This window comes from Ascaphus truei, chromosome 7, assembly GCF_040206685.1.
Source record: "Ascaphus truei isolate aAscTru1 chromosome 7, aAscTru1.hap1, whole genome shotgun sequence".
NCBI lineage: Eukaryota > Metazoa > Chordata > Amphibia > Anura > Ascaphidae > Ascaphus > Ascaphus truei.
The window spans coordinates 47,486,899-47,504,219 of record NC_134489.1 but is presented as its reverse complement, the minus strand read 5'-3'; the positions used below and the strand labels follow the sequence as shown (position 1 = coordinate 47,504,219).

The 17,321-nt window shown below is 46.9% G+C and overlaps 2 protein-coding genes across 2 annotated transcripts; one reads left to right on the top strand and one right to left on the bottom strand.

Moving 5' to 3' along the window:
• The first annotated feature begins 947 nt into the window (after positions 1-947).
• NCCRP1 (NCCRP1, F-box associated domain containing) lies at positions 948-13,498 on the top strand. Its single transcript, XM_075608248.1, has 6 exons — positions 948-4,408; positions 4,672-4,746; positions 4,920-5,016; positions 12,427-12,522; positions 12,914-13,052; positions 13,275-13,498. The coding sequence occupies exons 1-6, from the start codon at positions 1,084-1,086 to the stop codon at positions 13,410-13,412; spliced, it is 3,870 nt and encodes a 1,289-aa protein (XP_075464363.1). The 5' UTR covers positions 948-1,083; the 3' UTR covers positions 13,413-13,498.
• Positions 13,499-15,032: 1,534 nt separating this feature from the next.
• Positions 15,033-15,653, bottom strand: SYCN (syncollin). The gene has a single exon (XM_075606754.1). It carries the CDS (start codon positions 15,602-15,604, stop codon positions 15,209-15,211), a length of 396 nt encoding a protein of 131 aa, XP_075462869.1. The 5' UTR covers positions 15,605-15,653; the 3' UTR covers positions 15,033-15,208.
• Positions 15,654-17,321: the final 1,668 nt, after the last annotated feature.

Sequence of the window (17,321 nt, the reverse complement as noted above, 5' to 3'; positions counted from 1 at the left end):
GTTTTTACCCCAGTATGAATTAGGATGTATTTTATTTATTTTACTTTAGAAATCATACAAAAAACCTTTCTAAACATCACACATACATACATACATACATACATACAAACATAACATACATTATAACACATACATAAACAGCGGCGGTAGCAGCGCGAAAACGTTCTTTTCCCAATCTTCCCCCTGTCGGCCGGCTCCATGCTCACTCCGTGCACGCGCGCGTGGCCCTATTATAGAAAGGCTGACCAACCACAGACACCTATAACTGCCCTGCATGCAAGGCGCAGCAAGTACACCCACTATAGAACAGTCCTAAGGCTGAGTCCCCGCTGGCGCTGAGCGCGCTCATGCTTGGAGAGCGCTCCAAGCATGAGCGCCGGGTGTCCTCCGATTTACACAAGCGTGCTCGAGGGCGGGGGGGGGGGGGGGGGAGTGGAAGGAGGACCGGCATTGTGTGCCAGCTGAGCGCATGGGGAAGTATAGGTTTTTTGTTTTGTTAAGCGCCGAACGCGGGTCAGCGTGTGTGCCCGCGCATACCGCGTGAGCGGGAACTTACATATTTATGCCCTCAGCCCTGGCGGGGACGCAGCCTAAGGTGTAATGGGGGCCTCACCTCCGGGCTCGGGCCAAGTATAAGCTTCATCTGACAGGGGTACCCAAGGACAGAGCTGTCCAACAAAGTACAAGTGCCACTTTTATCAGTCAGGACCCAGTGCAATGTCTATATTGTAGTTTTATTTGTACACAGTGAAAACATAAAGGGTGTGACCTGCTGGTGAATCATACAGTTTAACCACACACCTTCCCTTCTCCACTTCTCTCTCCTCCCCCCTCTCCTGTCACTCCCTCTGTTCTCAGTCTCCCCTCCTGCATCACACCTGTCTCTGCCTCTTATACCCATTGTTCCCTCACCCTCCCTCCTTCACACCTATCTTTGCTACACAAACACAGCCCACATCTCCCTTCCTCCCTCCCCCCCCCCCCTCTGGTAGAGTAGAGCTGCTCCCAGGGCAGACTCATCGAGGGAGGAGGGAGCAGGATCAGGCAAAACAACCTGAGAGATCAGAGACACCAAACAGCAAGATGAGTGAGTGCAGAGAGCAGGGAGTGAGCGTGGAGATCCCTGAGAGAGAGCAGAAGGGCACCGCTGGGATACCTGCGAGACAGCATGAGGGCACCGCTGGGATCCCTGCGAGAGAGCAGGTGGGGAGCACAGGAAGTTCTGCGAGAGAGCAGGGGGTCAGAGGAGGATGCACTCATGGACAGCAAGGAGAGCAACTGACTGTCAAGAGTCAGCAGAGAGAGGATACTGCTGAGAGAGGACATGGGGAGAATGAGAGTGCTGAAGGAAAACAAAGACTCGAAGAGACTGCAAAGAAGAACAGGGGGGAAAAGAGTATCCAAAGAGAGAAAGGAGAGACATCACAGAGACTGCATCAAGAAAAGGCGGTGACTTATCAGCGAGAACAGGAGCAGAAAGAGACAGCTGAGAAACAGGAGGGATGCAAAGAGACATCTCAGAAAATACAGGCACCAAAAAATACAGCTGAGAAACTGGAGGGACACAAAGAGACAGCTGAGAAACAGGACAGACATAAAAAGACAGCTGAGAAACAGAAGGGACACAAAGAGACATCTCAGAAAACGCAGGCACCAAAAGAGACAGCTGATAAACAGGAGGGACACAAAGAGACAGCTGAGAAACAGGAGGGATACAAAGGGACATCTCAGAAAACACAGGCACCAAAAGAGACAGCTGAGAAACAGGAGATAAACAAAGAGATTGCTCAGAAACAGGAGATACAGCGAGAGACAGCTCATAAAAAACAGGGACCAAAAGAGACATGTCAGGAACAGGAGGGACACAAAGAGACAGCTCACAAACAAGAGCTACACACAGAGAAAGCTCAGAAACAAGAGGTACACAAAGAGACAGCTCAGAAACAGGAGATACACAAAGAGACATCTCAGAAAAAACAGGGGCCCAAAGAGGCAGCTCAAAAACAGGAGATACACAAAGAGACAGCTCAGAAACAGGAGATACACAAAGAGACAGCTCAGAAACCGGAGATACACAAGGAGACAGCTCAGAAACCGGAGATACACAAAGAGACAGCTCAGAAACCGGAGATACACAAAGAGACAGCTCAGAAACCGGAGATACACAAAGAGACAGCTCTGGAACCGGAGATACACAAAGAGACAGCTCAGAAACCGGAGATACACAAAGAGACAGCTCAGAAACCGGAGATACACAAAGAGACAGCTCAGAAACCGGAGATACACAAAGAGACAGCTCAGAAACCGGAAATACACCAAGTGACAGCTCAGAAACAGGAGAAACACAAAGAGACAGCTGAGAAACCGGAAATAAACCAAGTGACAGCTCAGAAACAGGAGATACACAAAGAGACAGCTCAGAAACAGGAGATACACAAAGAGACATGTCAGAAAAAACAGGGACCCAAAGAGACAGCTCAGAAACAAGACATATACCAAGAGACAGCTGAGAAACAAGAGATACACAAGGAGACAGCTCAGAAACAGAATATACACAAAGAGACAGCTCAGAAACAGGAGATACACAAAGAGACAGCTCAGAAACAGGAGATACACAAAGAGACAGCTCAGAAACAGGAGATACACAAAGAGACAGCTCAGAAACAGGAGATACACAAAGAGACAGCTCAGAAACCGGAGATACACAAAGAGACAGCTCAGAAACCGGAGATACACAAAGAGACAGCTCAGAAACCGGAGATACACAAAGAGACAGCTCAGAAACCGGAGATACACAAAGAGACAGCTCAGAAACCGGAAATACACCAAGTGACAGCTCAGAAACAGGAGATACACAAAGAGACAGCTGAGAAACCGGAAATAAACCAAGTGACAGCTCAGAAACAGGAGATACACAAAGAGACAGCTCAGAAACAGGAGATACACAAAGAGACATGTCAGAAAAAACAGGGACCCAAAGAGACAGCTCAGAAACAAGACATATACCAAGAGACAGCTGAGAAACAAGAGATACACAAGGAGACAGCTCAGAAACAGGATATACACAAAGAGACAGAGCAGAAACAGGAGATACACAAAGAGACAGCTCAGAAACACAAGATACACAAAGAGACACCTGAGAAACAGGAGATACACAAAGAGACATGTCAGAAAAAACAGGGGCCCAAAGAGACTGCTCAGAAACAGGACATACACCAAGAGACAGCTCAGAAACAGGACATACACCAAGAGACAGCTGAGAAACAAGAGATACACAAGGAGACAGCCCAGAAACAGGATATACACCAAGAGACAGCTCAGAAACAGGAGATACACAAAGAGACATGTCAGAAAAAACAGGGACCCAAAGAGACAGCTCAGAAACAGGACATACACCAAGAGACAGCTCAGAAACAAGAGATAAACAAAGAGAAAGCTCAGAAACAGGATATACACCAAGAGACAGCTCAGAAACAGGAGATACACAAAGAGACATGTCAGAAAAAACAGGGACCCAAAGAGACAGCTCAGAAACAGGACATACACCAAGAGACAGCTCAGAAACAAGAGATACACAAAGAGACAGCCCAGAAAAAACAGGGACCCAAAGAGACAGCTCAGAAACAAGACATATACCAAGAGACAGCTGAGAAACAAGAGATACACAAGGAGACAGCTCAGAAACAGGATATACACAAAGAGACAGAGCAGAAACAGGAGATACACAAAGAGACAGCTCAGAAACACAAGATACACAAAGAGACACCTCAGAAACAGGAGATACACAAAGAGACATGTCAGAAAAAACAGGGGCCCAAAGAGACAGCTCAGAAACAGGACATACACCAAGAGACAGCTCAGAAACAGGACATACACCAAGGGACAGCTGAGAAACAAGAGATACACAAGGAGACAGCCCAGAAACAGGAGATACACAAAGAGACAGCTCAGAAACAGGAGATACACAAAGAGACATGTCAGAAAAAACAGGGACCCAAAGAGACAGCTCAGAAACAGGATATACGCCAAGAGACAGCTCAGAAACAGGAGATACACAAAGAGAAAGCTCAGAAACAGGATATACACCAAGTGACAGCTCAGAAACAAGAGCTACACAAAGAGACAGCTCAGAAAAAACAGGGACACAAAGAGGTAGCCGAGAAACATGGAGATAAAGAGACAGCTCAGAGCAAACAGCCTTTAAAAGAGAGCCGTGGTGTAGAACAGGTTGAGATATTGCCCTTGGTGTGTGAGGAGCCAGAGAGTGCCCAGGGCTGGCTGGAAAAGTGCAACAGGGAATGGGGTCTGAAAGAGAGAGAGATTCCGTTTCCTGAGAGTGCTGACTGGAGAGGAATTTATAAGAAGAAACCATTTGGGAGAAACTTCCTGAAAAGCCCAAATCCAGAAGGTAAATATCTTGCATGCCTGAGAAACTCTCATCCTCACATGTGTAGTCTTGTACTGTTTATCTCTACCACCCTTTCACTCTCCTTCCCGCTCTCTTTCTCTCTCTCTTCCCCCACCTCTCTCTCTCTCTCTCTCTCTCTCTCTCTCTCTCTCTCTCTCTCTCTCTCTCTCTCTCTCTCTCTCTCTCTCTCTCTCTCTCATTCATCCTTGGACTCCTCCCTTACTTTGGGATGGGTTCTGACATGTGTATCTTGCTTCTCTCAGGTTTATCCACCTCTCAGCCACCTCCACTGGAAGAATTAGACCCACCCCCTCCGAAAAAGTCACTGGAGACTTTAGGTGAGTGAGAGTCCTGCCAGGGGAGACCCTTCACGGTGACACTATTCTCTCCCTTCCCCCCTCCTCTCCATCCTTCTCTACCATCATTCCATGAACCCATCATTCTCCTCTACATCGTTCTCTCATATCCTCTCCCCTCCATCACTCTGTCTCTCCCTCTTCAATGGCTCCAGGTGATTTCAGTGGCTGGCATATCAGTCATGAGGACATCCCGGTGGACACCAGCAGGATCCCCCCCGGAGTCGTGGTGTGTTACCTGCCCAACTACAGGTAAGAGCAACACAACTAGTTGACACAACGCACACTTTTATAGCACAGCACACCTTACAGACACACAACACACACAATCACAGCACACCTCACAACTCACACCACTCACTACACTCCTATAATACTGGTCTTAAACGTATCAATGAGTTAGGGGTTATACACATTTTGCACACCACACCATGGTGCTCCATTAAATCCCTACAGTCATTAAAGCAACAAACCAACCTAACTAAACCCCATTTTTTCATATACAGCATGAGAACCAAGGGGTCCTGTGGAATCATGTTATTTTTAGCTCCAGGACCCTCCCTCACCTCCCTTGTTCCCAAGATACCTTCTGGTACAGTTACTGGTGTTTCCCCACAGAGATTTTAATGTCCAATGGCATTGCAGCTTCCTATTTTCCCATGTTACGGTATGATTTGGTGGCCATTTTGTTTCCCCTGGAGGGATACTTAACACATTGCCAGATCAGTAAGTATCTCGGGGAACCAGATAATGAGGTTCAGCTTTGAGAGGACTCACTGGTTCCAATGTTGTAAAAAAAATTATGTCGGCTAAATAATCCGGCTAAACTAGGAAGGAGGGGGGAGGGACAAAAAACAGGTAACGAATTAGACAGAATAGATGGGAATGGGAAATAGCTAGGGGTTATGGAGGTAGAATGGGGGCAAGTGGAAGTTTGGTAGGAGGGAGACACCCATATTAAATACAGATAATACTAGAAACATTCTAAAGTCCAAATGCAATTGGAGTAGAAAGGCAGGATCAGATAAGATAATAGCACAGACTGGAAAAACCCTTACATCTGAAACCTATTATAAGGGGAGATGTTTATGAAGGGAATGATGAAAATGTAGTGAACTTGTGGATAGAAATTAGCAGTGGTGGTAAAAGTACAATGAAAATGTTTGTAGCAAAATGCTATAAACCACCAAATATCTGTGAGATTGAGGAAGCCAAAATACTTTTGCAAATGGGGAAGGCATCAAAACTAGGTCATGTTTGCATAATGGGTGATTTTAATTATCCAGATACTGTACAGACTGGGGCAATGCGATTTGCATTACAACAAAAGGAAACAGGTTTTTGGGAGTGCTTAAAGACAATTACATGACTCAAATTATTGAGGAACCAACCAGGAGAGGGGCAATACTGGATTTGGTCATATTGAACAATGTAGAAGTAATAATAAATATTCAAGTCCGGGAGCATTTGGATAACAGTGATAGTAACATAGTCTCATTTCAAATAATTGATCAAAAATCATATTACAGTATATGGGTTCAACAAACACTTCAAATTTTTGAAATGGAGATTTGAATAAACGGAGGAATAATCTACAAGTAACACATGGGGATGATGTTTTTGCAGGGAAAAATGTGGGTGACAAATGGACAATTTTTAAAACATTGTTAGAAAAGCAAAAATGATGGAGATCAAACAGCACTCCAAATAAAACAATACCAGTGGTATGTGTAAAATGGGGCAACTGGAGCAATAAAGGGAACCCTATTTCGCTTAAACACTAGAATAAAACAAGGGATGTTCCCAGCACTCACAAAATGTATATCAAAAAGAGAAATACAAGAATACATCAACATTGATTTTTACTTGTATCAATAAAGTGAATAAAACAGACATGCAGACAACAGGAGCAAAGGTAGCGTAAAAATTGAAAACACATCAAATAGAGATATACTGTAGGGACCTATTCAGGTAGCTCTGATAAGCTGGCTGCCATATCAATCGGGGTGGCATGTTCCTACCGATCGGTCTGACATTTGTGTTATCAAGGTATTCAGAAAGATTTTTCGCAAGCCAGATACCGTTTTGTAGGGGGTCTCTGGACCTGACCTGCTTCCATTGCAGGTCCGGGGACCCCCTGCTTCCCGAGGTACAGGTAGGAGGTGCCGATATCTCCTGCAAGTTTAAATGGGATGATGTTTTTGCAGGGAAAAATGTGGAAGATAAATGGGCAGCCTTTAAAACATTGTTAGAAAAGCACACTCATCAGTGAATACACTTGGGTAATAAATATAAAAGAAACAAGTCTAAACCAATGTGGCTAAATAAAAAGGTTGGGGAGGAAATGGAAAAGAAGAGGAAGGCATTTAGATCCTTAGGGGCCTATTCTAGTAGCTTTGATGCTTTCTGCTATCTCGAACGACGTGGCATGTTCTCACCGAACGGTTTGTCATTTGTGTTATGACTAGGGTGACCAGGTGTCCCGTTTTAGCCGGGACAGTCCCGTTTTTTTGTTTTTTTGTAACTTAGATTTTATTGCATTTTTTCCAAACAAGTGATACAGAATACAGTATACATTACATTCATTTTTAGTGTAAATCTCCGCTATAGACTGTACCGTATGTCAGCTCGTGAGACATATCCCGGTTTTTCGGGCCCTACTCGACCGGGTTGTTTTGGGTGGACTAGCAATAAAGATAATAACATAATTTACATAATACAATTAATTCAAATTGACAAACACAAAAACAAAATCAATAAAGACAAAAAAAAAAAAAAAAGGGGGGTGAGATGGGGAGGGTAGGAAGGGATGGGGAGGGTAGGAAGGGAGTAAGGGGCAACGCGGCCGAGAGAGGAGCATCCACTCGTGCTAGGTCTCTCAACCGTTCCTAGTAAGGCTCTTTGTGGGTTGCGTCCTCTCCTGTTTATCACCTCTGTGGGCTTTCTGTCTATTTGTCTGTGTAGTCGTCGTGAGCTGAGTTTCCGCTCCTATAGGAGAACGCACCTGCAGCTATCACAGCCAGATTGTGTTCCTCTCAACCCCGGGGATATCCGTCTGTGCCAGGCAAGGCGTCCATACTTTGAGATAATTGGTGCCAGTGTCGTTGACTAGACTCGTCAACTTTTCCATCTGGCAGATAAACCACAATCGAAATCGAAAGTCCCGTTTTTTTAATGGCTGTTCCAGTTTTTTAATGGCTGTCCCGGCTGCCCCGCATTTTTTTAAATGTCCCGTTTTTTTGTGGCTGTTCCGGATTTGGCCATCAGAGCAGGGGGGCAGCAGAGAGCACATAATCAAGGCAGATAGGAGAGCAGGAGGAGAGCGGAGGCCGGTGTGACAGCAGAGGCCGGTCTGACAGCAGAGGGTGGGGGCGGGGTTAGTGTCAGCGGAGCCTCAGCAGTGAGAGCCAGAAGTGAGGTGCCTGCTGCCAGTCAAGATGGCTTCCCCCCCTACATGCTCCTCAGTGACAGGTAGGACACAGAGAGCGAGAGAGTGAGTGTGAGTGGCTCTGTGTGTGTTACTGGTTCTCTCTCTCTGGGTGTGTGTGTGTCACTGGCTGTGTGTGTGTGTGTGTGGGGGGTCAGTGGCTCGATGTGTGTTTGGGTCCGTGGCTCTGTGTGTGTGTGTGTGTGTGTGTCAGTGGCTCTGTGTGTGTGTGGGTCAGTGGCTCTGTGTGTGTGTGGGTCAGTGGCTCTGTGTGTGTGTGTGTGTGTGGGTCAGTGGCTCTGTGTGTGTGTGGGTCAGTGGCTCTGTGTGTGTGGGTCAGTGGCTCTGTGTGTGTGGGTCAGTGGCTCTGTGTGTGTGGGTCAGTGGCTCTGTGTGTGTGGGTCAGTGGCTCTGTGTGTGTGTGTGGGGGTCAGTGGCTCTGTGTGGGTGTGTGGGTCAGTCGCTGTGGGTGTGTGGGTCAGTGGCTCTGTGTGTGTGGGTGTGGGTCAGTGGCTGTGGGTGTGTGGGTCAGTGGCTCTGTGTGTGTGGGTCAGTGGCTCCCTGTGTTGGTGTGTGGGTCAGTGGCTCCATGTGTGTGGGTCAGTGACTCCGTGTGTGTGGGTGTGTGGGTCAGTGGCTCTCTGTGTGTAGGTCAGTGGCTCTGTGTGTCTGTGTGGGTCAGTGGGTGTGTGGGTCAGTGGGTGTGTGGGTCAGTGGCTCTGTGTGGAGATAAACATTTTTTAGATCTATTTATTATATATTTATCTTGCCTTTGGCTGTATCCTCCCCTCCAAATTCCGTTAACATGGCCGCGCGAAGTCACGTAATGCACATTTCCATAACAACGAGCCGCTCCGTGACATCACGCGGCATCAAGTTGACATGGCAACGGGATGCATTATGGCGCCGAGGCGCCCCGTGATGCCACATTGTCATGGCAACATGTCACCGCTTGACGTCAGTGTCTCGTCATGGCAACGGGGTGCGTCATGTGATGTAATTTGTTTTAGAAATAATTTTTTAATGTGTCCCGGTTTTTCATTTTGAAAATCTGGTCACCCTGGTTATGACGGTATTCAGTAAGAATCTGAAACCATCTCAAACCGTGAGGTAGGAAAATGCCAATCGCGCTCGGCGTAGCAGCAAAGTGATCTCAGCTTTTTTCTAATTTCTCCCACTTCTCTCAATCTGAGCTGCATAGAGAGCTGCCTCTCCCTGCACAGAGAGAGCTGCACAGAGAGAGCTGCACAGAGAGAGCTGCATAGAGAGCTGCCTCTCCCTGCACAGAGAGAGCTGCACAGAGAGAGCTGCACAGAGAGAGCTGCCTCTCCCTGCACAGAGAGAGCTGCCTCTCCCTGCACAGAGAGCTGCCTCTCCCTGCACAGAGAGAGCTGCCTCTCCCTGCACAGAGAGAGCTGCCTCTCCCTGCACAGAGAGAGCTGCCTCTCCCTGCACAGAGAGAGCTGCCTCTCCCTGCACAGAGAGAGCTGCCTCTCCCTGCACAGAGAGAGCTGCACAGAGAGAGCTGCACAGAGAGAGCTGCATAGAGAGCTGCACAGAGAGAGCTGCACAGAGAGAGCTGCCTCTCCCTGCACAGAGAGAGCTGCCTCTCCCTGCACAGAGAGAGCTGCACAGAGAGAGCTGCACAGAGAGAGCTGCATAGAGAGCTGCACAGAGAGAGCTGCATAGAGAGCTGCACAGAGAGAGCTGCACAGAGAGAGCTGCCTCTCCTTGCACAGAGAGAGCTGCCTCTCCCTGCACAGAGAGAGCTGCCTCTCCCTGCACAGCTTTCCCAGGTGATCACAGTGTTTTTATTTCAATTTCAGTACTTGTGTGCGGGAGCAGAGGGTCCCCGGAGCTGAACTGCATTAATTTCAGATCCGGGGACCCCCGGTGTGGGATGCTGATATCTCCTATGCATTTAAATGTCCCAGTCACGTGACATTGCAGAGGGATACCGGCACTCGATAACGGGGCTTGTAACTCGGGAAGCAGGGTGTGCCCAGAGCTGAAATCAATGTGGTTCAGCTCCAGGGAACCCCTGCTCCCGCACACTAGTATTCAAATTTAAATAAAAACAGCTTCTTTACCTTAGCGGCTAGCTGCTATGGCAATGAAGTGGTTAAATCAGAGTACCCTGTTTATTGGGGGCAGAGGGGGTGGATTAAGGCCCCAGGGTGTGTGTCTATCTCCCCATGCTGTGTGTCTCTCTTTCCCCATGTTGTGTGTGTCTCTCTCCCCCCATGCTGTGTGTGTCTCTTTCCCCATGCTGTCTCTTTCTCACCATGCGGTGTGTGTGTCTCTCTTCCCATGCTGTGTGTGTGTCTCTCTATCCCCATGCTGTGTGTGTGTCCCTCTCCCCATGCTGTGTGTGTGTGTCTCTCTCTTCCCATGCTGTGTGTTTGTGTCTCTCTCTCCCCATGCTGTGTGTGTCTTTCTTTCCCCATGCTGTCTCTCTCTCCCCATGCTGTGTGTGTGTCTCTCTCTCCCCATGCTGTGTGTGTGTCTCTCTCTCCCCATGCTGTGTGTGTGTCTCGCTATCCTCATGCTGTGTGTGTGTCTCTCTATCCCCATGCTGGGGTGTCTCTCTGTCCCCATGCTGTCTCTCTATCCCCATGCTGTGTGTGTGTCTCTCTCTCTCCCCATTCTGTGTTTCGGTCTCCCTATAGTGAGTGTGTGTGTCCCTACCTGTCACTGTGGAACATGGGGGGGGAAGCCATCTTGAGCCCTGACAGCAGACACCGGTAGCTCTCACGGTCTCACTGCTGGGGCTCCGCTGACTCTAGCCCCACCCCAACCCTCTGCAGCTCAGACCCGGCCTCTGCTCTCCTCCTGCTCTCCTCCCTGCATTCTTGCTCTCTACTGCCCACCCCCCCCTACTCTGATGGTCAAAACCGGGACAGCCACAAAAAAACGGGACATTTTAAAGAATGTCGGGCAGCCGGGACACACATTAAAAAACGGGACTGTCCCGGCTAAACCTGGACATCTGGTCACCCTAACCATAAAAGACAGCAGCGCCTCCATGTTCACCCATCAACCTACTCAATTTTCCCCCTTCCCGCACTGGCCACACACACACACACACACACACACACACACACACACACACACACACACACACACACACACACACACACACACACACACACACACACACACACACACACACACACACACACACACACACACACACACACACACACACACAATACCCCCACAAACCTCCTCTCCAGAAATACACACAACACCCCCACAAAACTCCACACCGACAGAATACCCCCACACACTACCCACCTATCTGAACAAGCTCCTCACCCCTACCACATGCAGCACTTATCATCTGAGATCAGACTCCAAAAGACTGTTCAACAAAGTATCCGGCCGGTCCTCCTCCTCTTACCGTGCACCCCAAAACTGGAACAACCTACCGGAGACTCTCACATCCACCACCAGTTTAAGTTCTTTCAAAACTAAGGCTGTCTCACATTTTAACCTGGTCTGTAACTGTTACATAAGCCTATAATATTCATCTTCTCTAACTGTGCATGCAATTTCTTGTATATAAAGTATACCCTGTTCATTTATGTAACTGTATTTGTAACCATGTATTATTTGTCATATTAACTATGCCCAGGACATACTTGAAAACGAGAGGTAACTCTCAATGTATTACTTCCTGGTAAAACATTTAATAAATAAATAAAATAAATAAATAAACCCCCCTCACAGATACACATTACCTTCACAAACCCCCTCCCCCCACACACACACACAACACCCCCAGGAGCCTCCCCCCACACAATACCCCCACAACTCCTCCACACGCAAGACCCTCACAGACCCCCCCATGTATCTAATAGGAAAACATTTGCTTCTTCTGCCCTCTTGTGGTGGAACAGAGGTATTACATGTAATATTGAACAATGTTATGATCACTGATACAATGGGAATCCTATGGACACTGCACCTAATTGTAGCACACGTGGTAAATACTGTAAGACTTACATTGTAATAAACACACTACATGTATCTAATGGAAAGCGTTGCTTCTTGTGCCCTCCTGTGGATAAAGGGCAGTATAATATGTAGACAAAAATATCACAGCGAATGCCTGCATTTAATGGGTGAATATGAAACTGCTCCCTCCTATGGGGTATATAACCTGCAGATACTTGAGACATTCATACTTCTTCCCCCTTATTAGTGATATGATGTGTTCTGTTTCCTTACAGTTGGTGTATTAAGGAGCAGGTGGTGGACATGATAGCAGAAGGTCTGTGGACAGAGCTGCTGGACTCTTATCAGCCTGATATATACATTCTGGACTGGTAATGTCTCATCTACACTTAATGCAGAGCATTGCACACACTGCCAGAAGCCTGAAGAGCATTCTACACTCTGCTAGAGGCCTGCAGAGAATTGCCCACAGAGTATTGCATACACTGCTAGAAATCTGCAGAGCATAGCACACACCGCTGGGAGCCTGCACAGTATTGCACACTCTGATAGAGACCTGCAGAGCATTGTACAAACTCCCAACTGCCCGCAGTGTATTGCCCACACTGTTAGAAACCTGCAGAGCATTGCCCACATTTCGAAGGGCCTGCAGAGCATTGTACACACTGCTAGAGACCTTCAACGCTTTGCCCATACTGCGGAGGCCTGCAAAACATTTTGTGAGGTCTGTAAATCTCACCCTACATGTATGTTACCCTTCAGGTATGAAGACAGCAAACTGCACAAACACATCTATGAACTGCATGTGAAGCTACTCGCAGAGGATAAGAAAACTGTCATCGCCGAGTACAACCTAACCCCCGAAAATGATATGAGCGGGGACCCAAAAGGATGGAATAACGTGAGTGTCACAGAGGAGAAGGGCTCCCACTGTCCCAGTGTCACATACTAGAGAGGGGCCCCCCTATCTCTTACTGTCTCACACAGGAGAGGGTCTCTCTCAGTGTGTCAGTGTCACACACATGGTTTTGGGGTTCCCTCAGTCTGCCAGTGCCACACACACAGGGGGGTGGTTTCCTCAGTCTTATCTCCGCCTTAAAACACTGTTCTTTTTCTCTTGCAGGTCTCTCATATATTTAAATCGTATGGGCCAGGAGTCCGATATATTCATTTCTTGCATAAGAGCAAAGATCTGTCTGTTCTAGGATTTCATCGCACACGTGTTGCAGACACCACTTTATTTGTCCAGCTCAGGGGCTGATTCTCATAATCAAGAGGATTATTTGTAATGCACAGCACATTTATGCATCACAGAATAAAGATAATTACCTGTATTTTACCCAAAAAGACTTGTGTTTCTTGTCTTCTTCTCTCTCTGCCCCCAGCTTTCAGTGCAGGTACAGTGCTCAACTCCCGTCCTCAAGCCTCCCCCAACAAGTCAGATTTTCATGAAATCCCTGCTTCAGCACAGGTGGGACAATCAGTCCTTGCTTCGGCACAGTTGGCTCAATCAGTCCCTGCTTCAGCACGGGTGGCTCCACCAGAAGCTCAGTCTTTGACTTAGCCTCTGACTGAGCCACCTGTGCTGAAGCAGGGATATCCTGAAACCCTTGAAGACTGGAGTTGAGCACCCCTGCTCTAGAGAGCTCAGTGTTACTACATGGTCACTCAGAACAAGAAACCCACAGAGACAAGTCTAATGCCTTCTCTCTATTTGCTGGTATATTGGGGGGGGGGGGGGTCATTATAGTGCTGCCAGCCTGGCCCATTGACCTTTCCCTGCTGGGGACCACAGAGTGAGTGAAAGTGCGCAAAGCAGATGAGTGTGGATGGGGCACGTCCTACACTATTTGCTATTTGTCCTCCCTGTGGGAATTCAAAGGCAAACCTTTGTGCAAATGATAAGCCTTGTGAGGGTAGGAACTGTGTGTGGAGCTATGGTTCCTGTATGAGTCCTGACAATAAAGGGGGTCATTCTTTATACGGCGAAGCAGCCACTTGGACCATTTGTGACCAAAAATCCTTAAAGATTTTAATGGGGATTTTCCGATACAAATGGCCCAAATGAGACGTATAGAATAAGACCCTAAATCACTTATGTTCTTCTGCGCGTGTTGGGGTCTTCACGGCAGATATGAAAAGATGGGCTAGTGTTGCCGAGGGATCCCTACCTGCTGACAATATCATGTTTGACCAATTTTATGTAAGTATATTAGGCAGAGGAGGTTAATGACAGCAGAGACCTGATACTTAAATGACCTTATCTCACGGTACTGTCTTGCTAATTCTGTACAGTGCTGTGCACATTGGTGGCTATTTAATAAAAATATATATTCACATACATTAGCAATATTACATAGTTACATTGTGGATGAGGTTGAAAAAAGATATACTGTACTTTATGTCCATCAAGTTCAACCTATGCTAACTTTAGACGACAGATACTTATCCTATATTTGTATTTTATATTTACAGTGATGATATCTCATAAGGGGAAAAATAAATTCCTTTCTGACTCCAAATATTGGCAATCAGATTTCTTCCTGGATCAATATCAATATCTTTCCCATGTTTACTTATTTGGTATATCCCTGTATATCTTTCCTTTCTAAAAAGATGTCCAACTTTTTTTTAAAGATATCTATTGTATCTGCCATCACAGTCTTTGAGTAAAAATCATGCAACAAATTATAGAAATTAAAGCATCCTGTTATTTAACATATGTAAGGTCACTAACTCCTTTTCACCTCTAAAACTTTCACTGTGTCTCACATATGTGCCCTCTATCTCTCCCCTCACCCTTGTTTACTTTTAGAACCTCCTCCCTACATTTCCACTATTTAGATATCTCACACACATCAATAATTTCTAGAGTCACCTCTGCAGTTTGAAAGGGTTTTTATTAGAGCTTTAGTGCCGCCTGGAGAGACTGACAAAAAGCATTGTGAATGCCACTTGACACTTGAGTCCTTTTCGCTTTATAGAGGAGCTGGGTCATATTGGATTCTGTTAGGTAAGAAGGAAGTGTCAGCTGGGATCTCTCTCTAGTGCCCTTCTCTAAGAACACTTGCAGTAGTAGGACGAGATGGAGTCATCCCAGGTCCCAAAAAGCCCCCTCTTCACCTCCTGGAGCCGGGGGTGGGCTCCGCTGGTGAACTTGCGAGTGACACCCTCCTTAGGCTTCTTGGACCAGACAGTCAGTTCACACCGGGGGGCCACAACCAGAGAGGAGACACGGTTGTTCCACTTGAAGGGGATGTAGGGGACATCGTCACCTATTCTGATATCCAGGAACTCACCCCCACAGCACTGTTCATAGTAGGCGTTGCTGTCCTCATATAGACGGGCACACAGCTTGTTGCCTTCATTGTCTTTGAGGTCAGCTGGTAGGGGGCACAGCCCCAGTGAGTTGGAGAGTAGCAGGGGCAGGAGGCAGAGACACAGGGCTCTCATGGCTGCGCAGTGTAAGTGCTGCAAGAGGTGGTTCTCTGGGAGCTTTTATGAGGTGAGTTATGAAGGGGAAGGGAGAAGTTTTCTGGAACAAAGAGCCTCCCTTTTCCTTCCTCACCCACCTGTCAGAGCTCCCAGCTGTAGTCAAGGTGAGTTCTGGGGTCCCTGCCAGGTGATAATGGTGAGAAAGTGCGAAATTGACACTGCCTGTGTCCCTGATAAGGCATCAAATCAAGGAGTGCAGAGTGTTACAAGGAACACAAAGCCAGGGACGCCTGCAGAGCATTGCACTCCAGTCTAATGCAGGGGAAGGGTCAAATAAGACGAGCAATGCATGTGTTGCATTGCCCTTGAGATGGTGGAGTATTGTACAGATATCTTATTGGGAAGGAATTAATGAATTAATGGAGTCATGCTCTGCAGGGGTCTAGCAGGAAGGGAATGATCTGCAGACCTGTAGCAGGGATGGATTTAGTGAAATGATGATGTATGAATCTGTAGCACCTATGTGGTTAATGGAGTGATGGTCCGCAGATCTCTACCAGAGGGGGTTAATGAAGTAATGATCAGCAGATATCTAGCATGGAGGGGGTTAATGGAGCGATGTTCTGCAGATCTTAACCAGGGATAATTTAATGGACAGATGCTCTGCAGAAATCTCTTCTAGACAAACAGGTCATCAGAGCAACGCCCTGCAGACCTTGGCGGCTGAATTAGGCGGCAGGATGGAAGGGAAGTAAGCATAATTATGCCCCTGTTTAAAGTATTAGTAAGACCACAATATGGAGTATAGTTTTGAGCAGAACTTCTTAAAAAAGACATTATTAAGGGGATGGCAAATCTGACTTATGAGGAGAGGCTAGCAAATGTTGATTTGTTTACATTAGAAAAGCGGTGTCTAAGAGGGGCAGGGGCAGATTGGAAGTGAAATATGGCCCATGCATTTAACTTACCTGCTGGCCCTCCTCCTGCGACGTTGTGACATCATGACGTTTCTACGTCACATGGCAGCACATTGTCATGGCAATGAGTTGTGATGTACCACCGCCATGATAATGGAGGAGGGCTGTTCTCTTACGCAATCCCCGCGCTCACCACCGGCACAGCTTAATTGCTGTGGGGAAGAGTGCAGGGCCTCAATAACTGCAATGCATATCGCAGCACCGGCCCACAGCACATATGTGGGCTTCGGGCATTATGTGGCACCGGCCCATGGACCCACCGGCCCACTAGGCATTTGCCTAGTGGACCAACGGCCCAATCTACCACTGAAGAGGGAATATGATAACTATTTACCACTATATTCAGGGACCATACAAGGAGCTTTCAAAATAACTATTTACCCCAAGGGCAGTACAAACAACATGGGGTCATCCCTTAAAGTTGGAGGAAAGGAGATTTCACCATCAAACAAAGGTAAGGGTTCTTTACAGTTAGGACAGTTAAAATGTGGAATTCATTACCCATAGAGACTGTGATGGCAGTTACAATAGATTTGTTCAAAAAACGTTGGACATATTTTTTTATAAAGGAAAGGTATACAGGGAACTACCAAATAAGTAAAAAATGGATGATCCAGGGAGTAATGTGCCAATATTTGGAATCAGGAAATAATGTATTTGTCCTCTTATGAGATATCATTGGATGAACACAGGGTTTTTTTTGTTTGTCTTCCTCTTGATCAATATACTGTAAGTACAAATATAGGATAATTACCTGT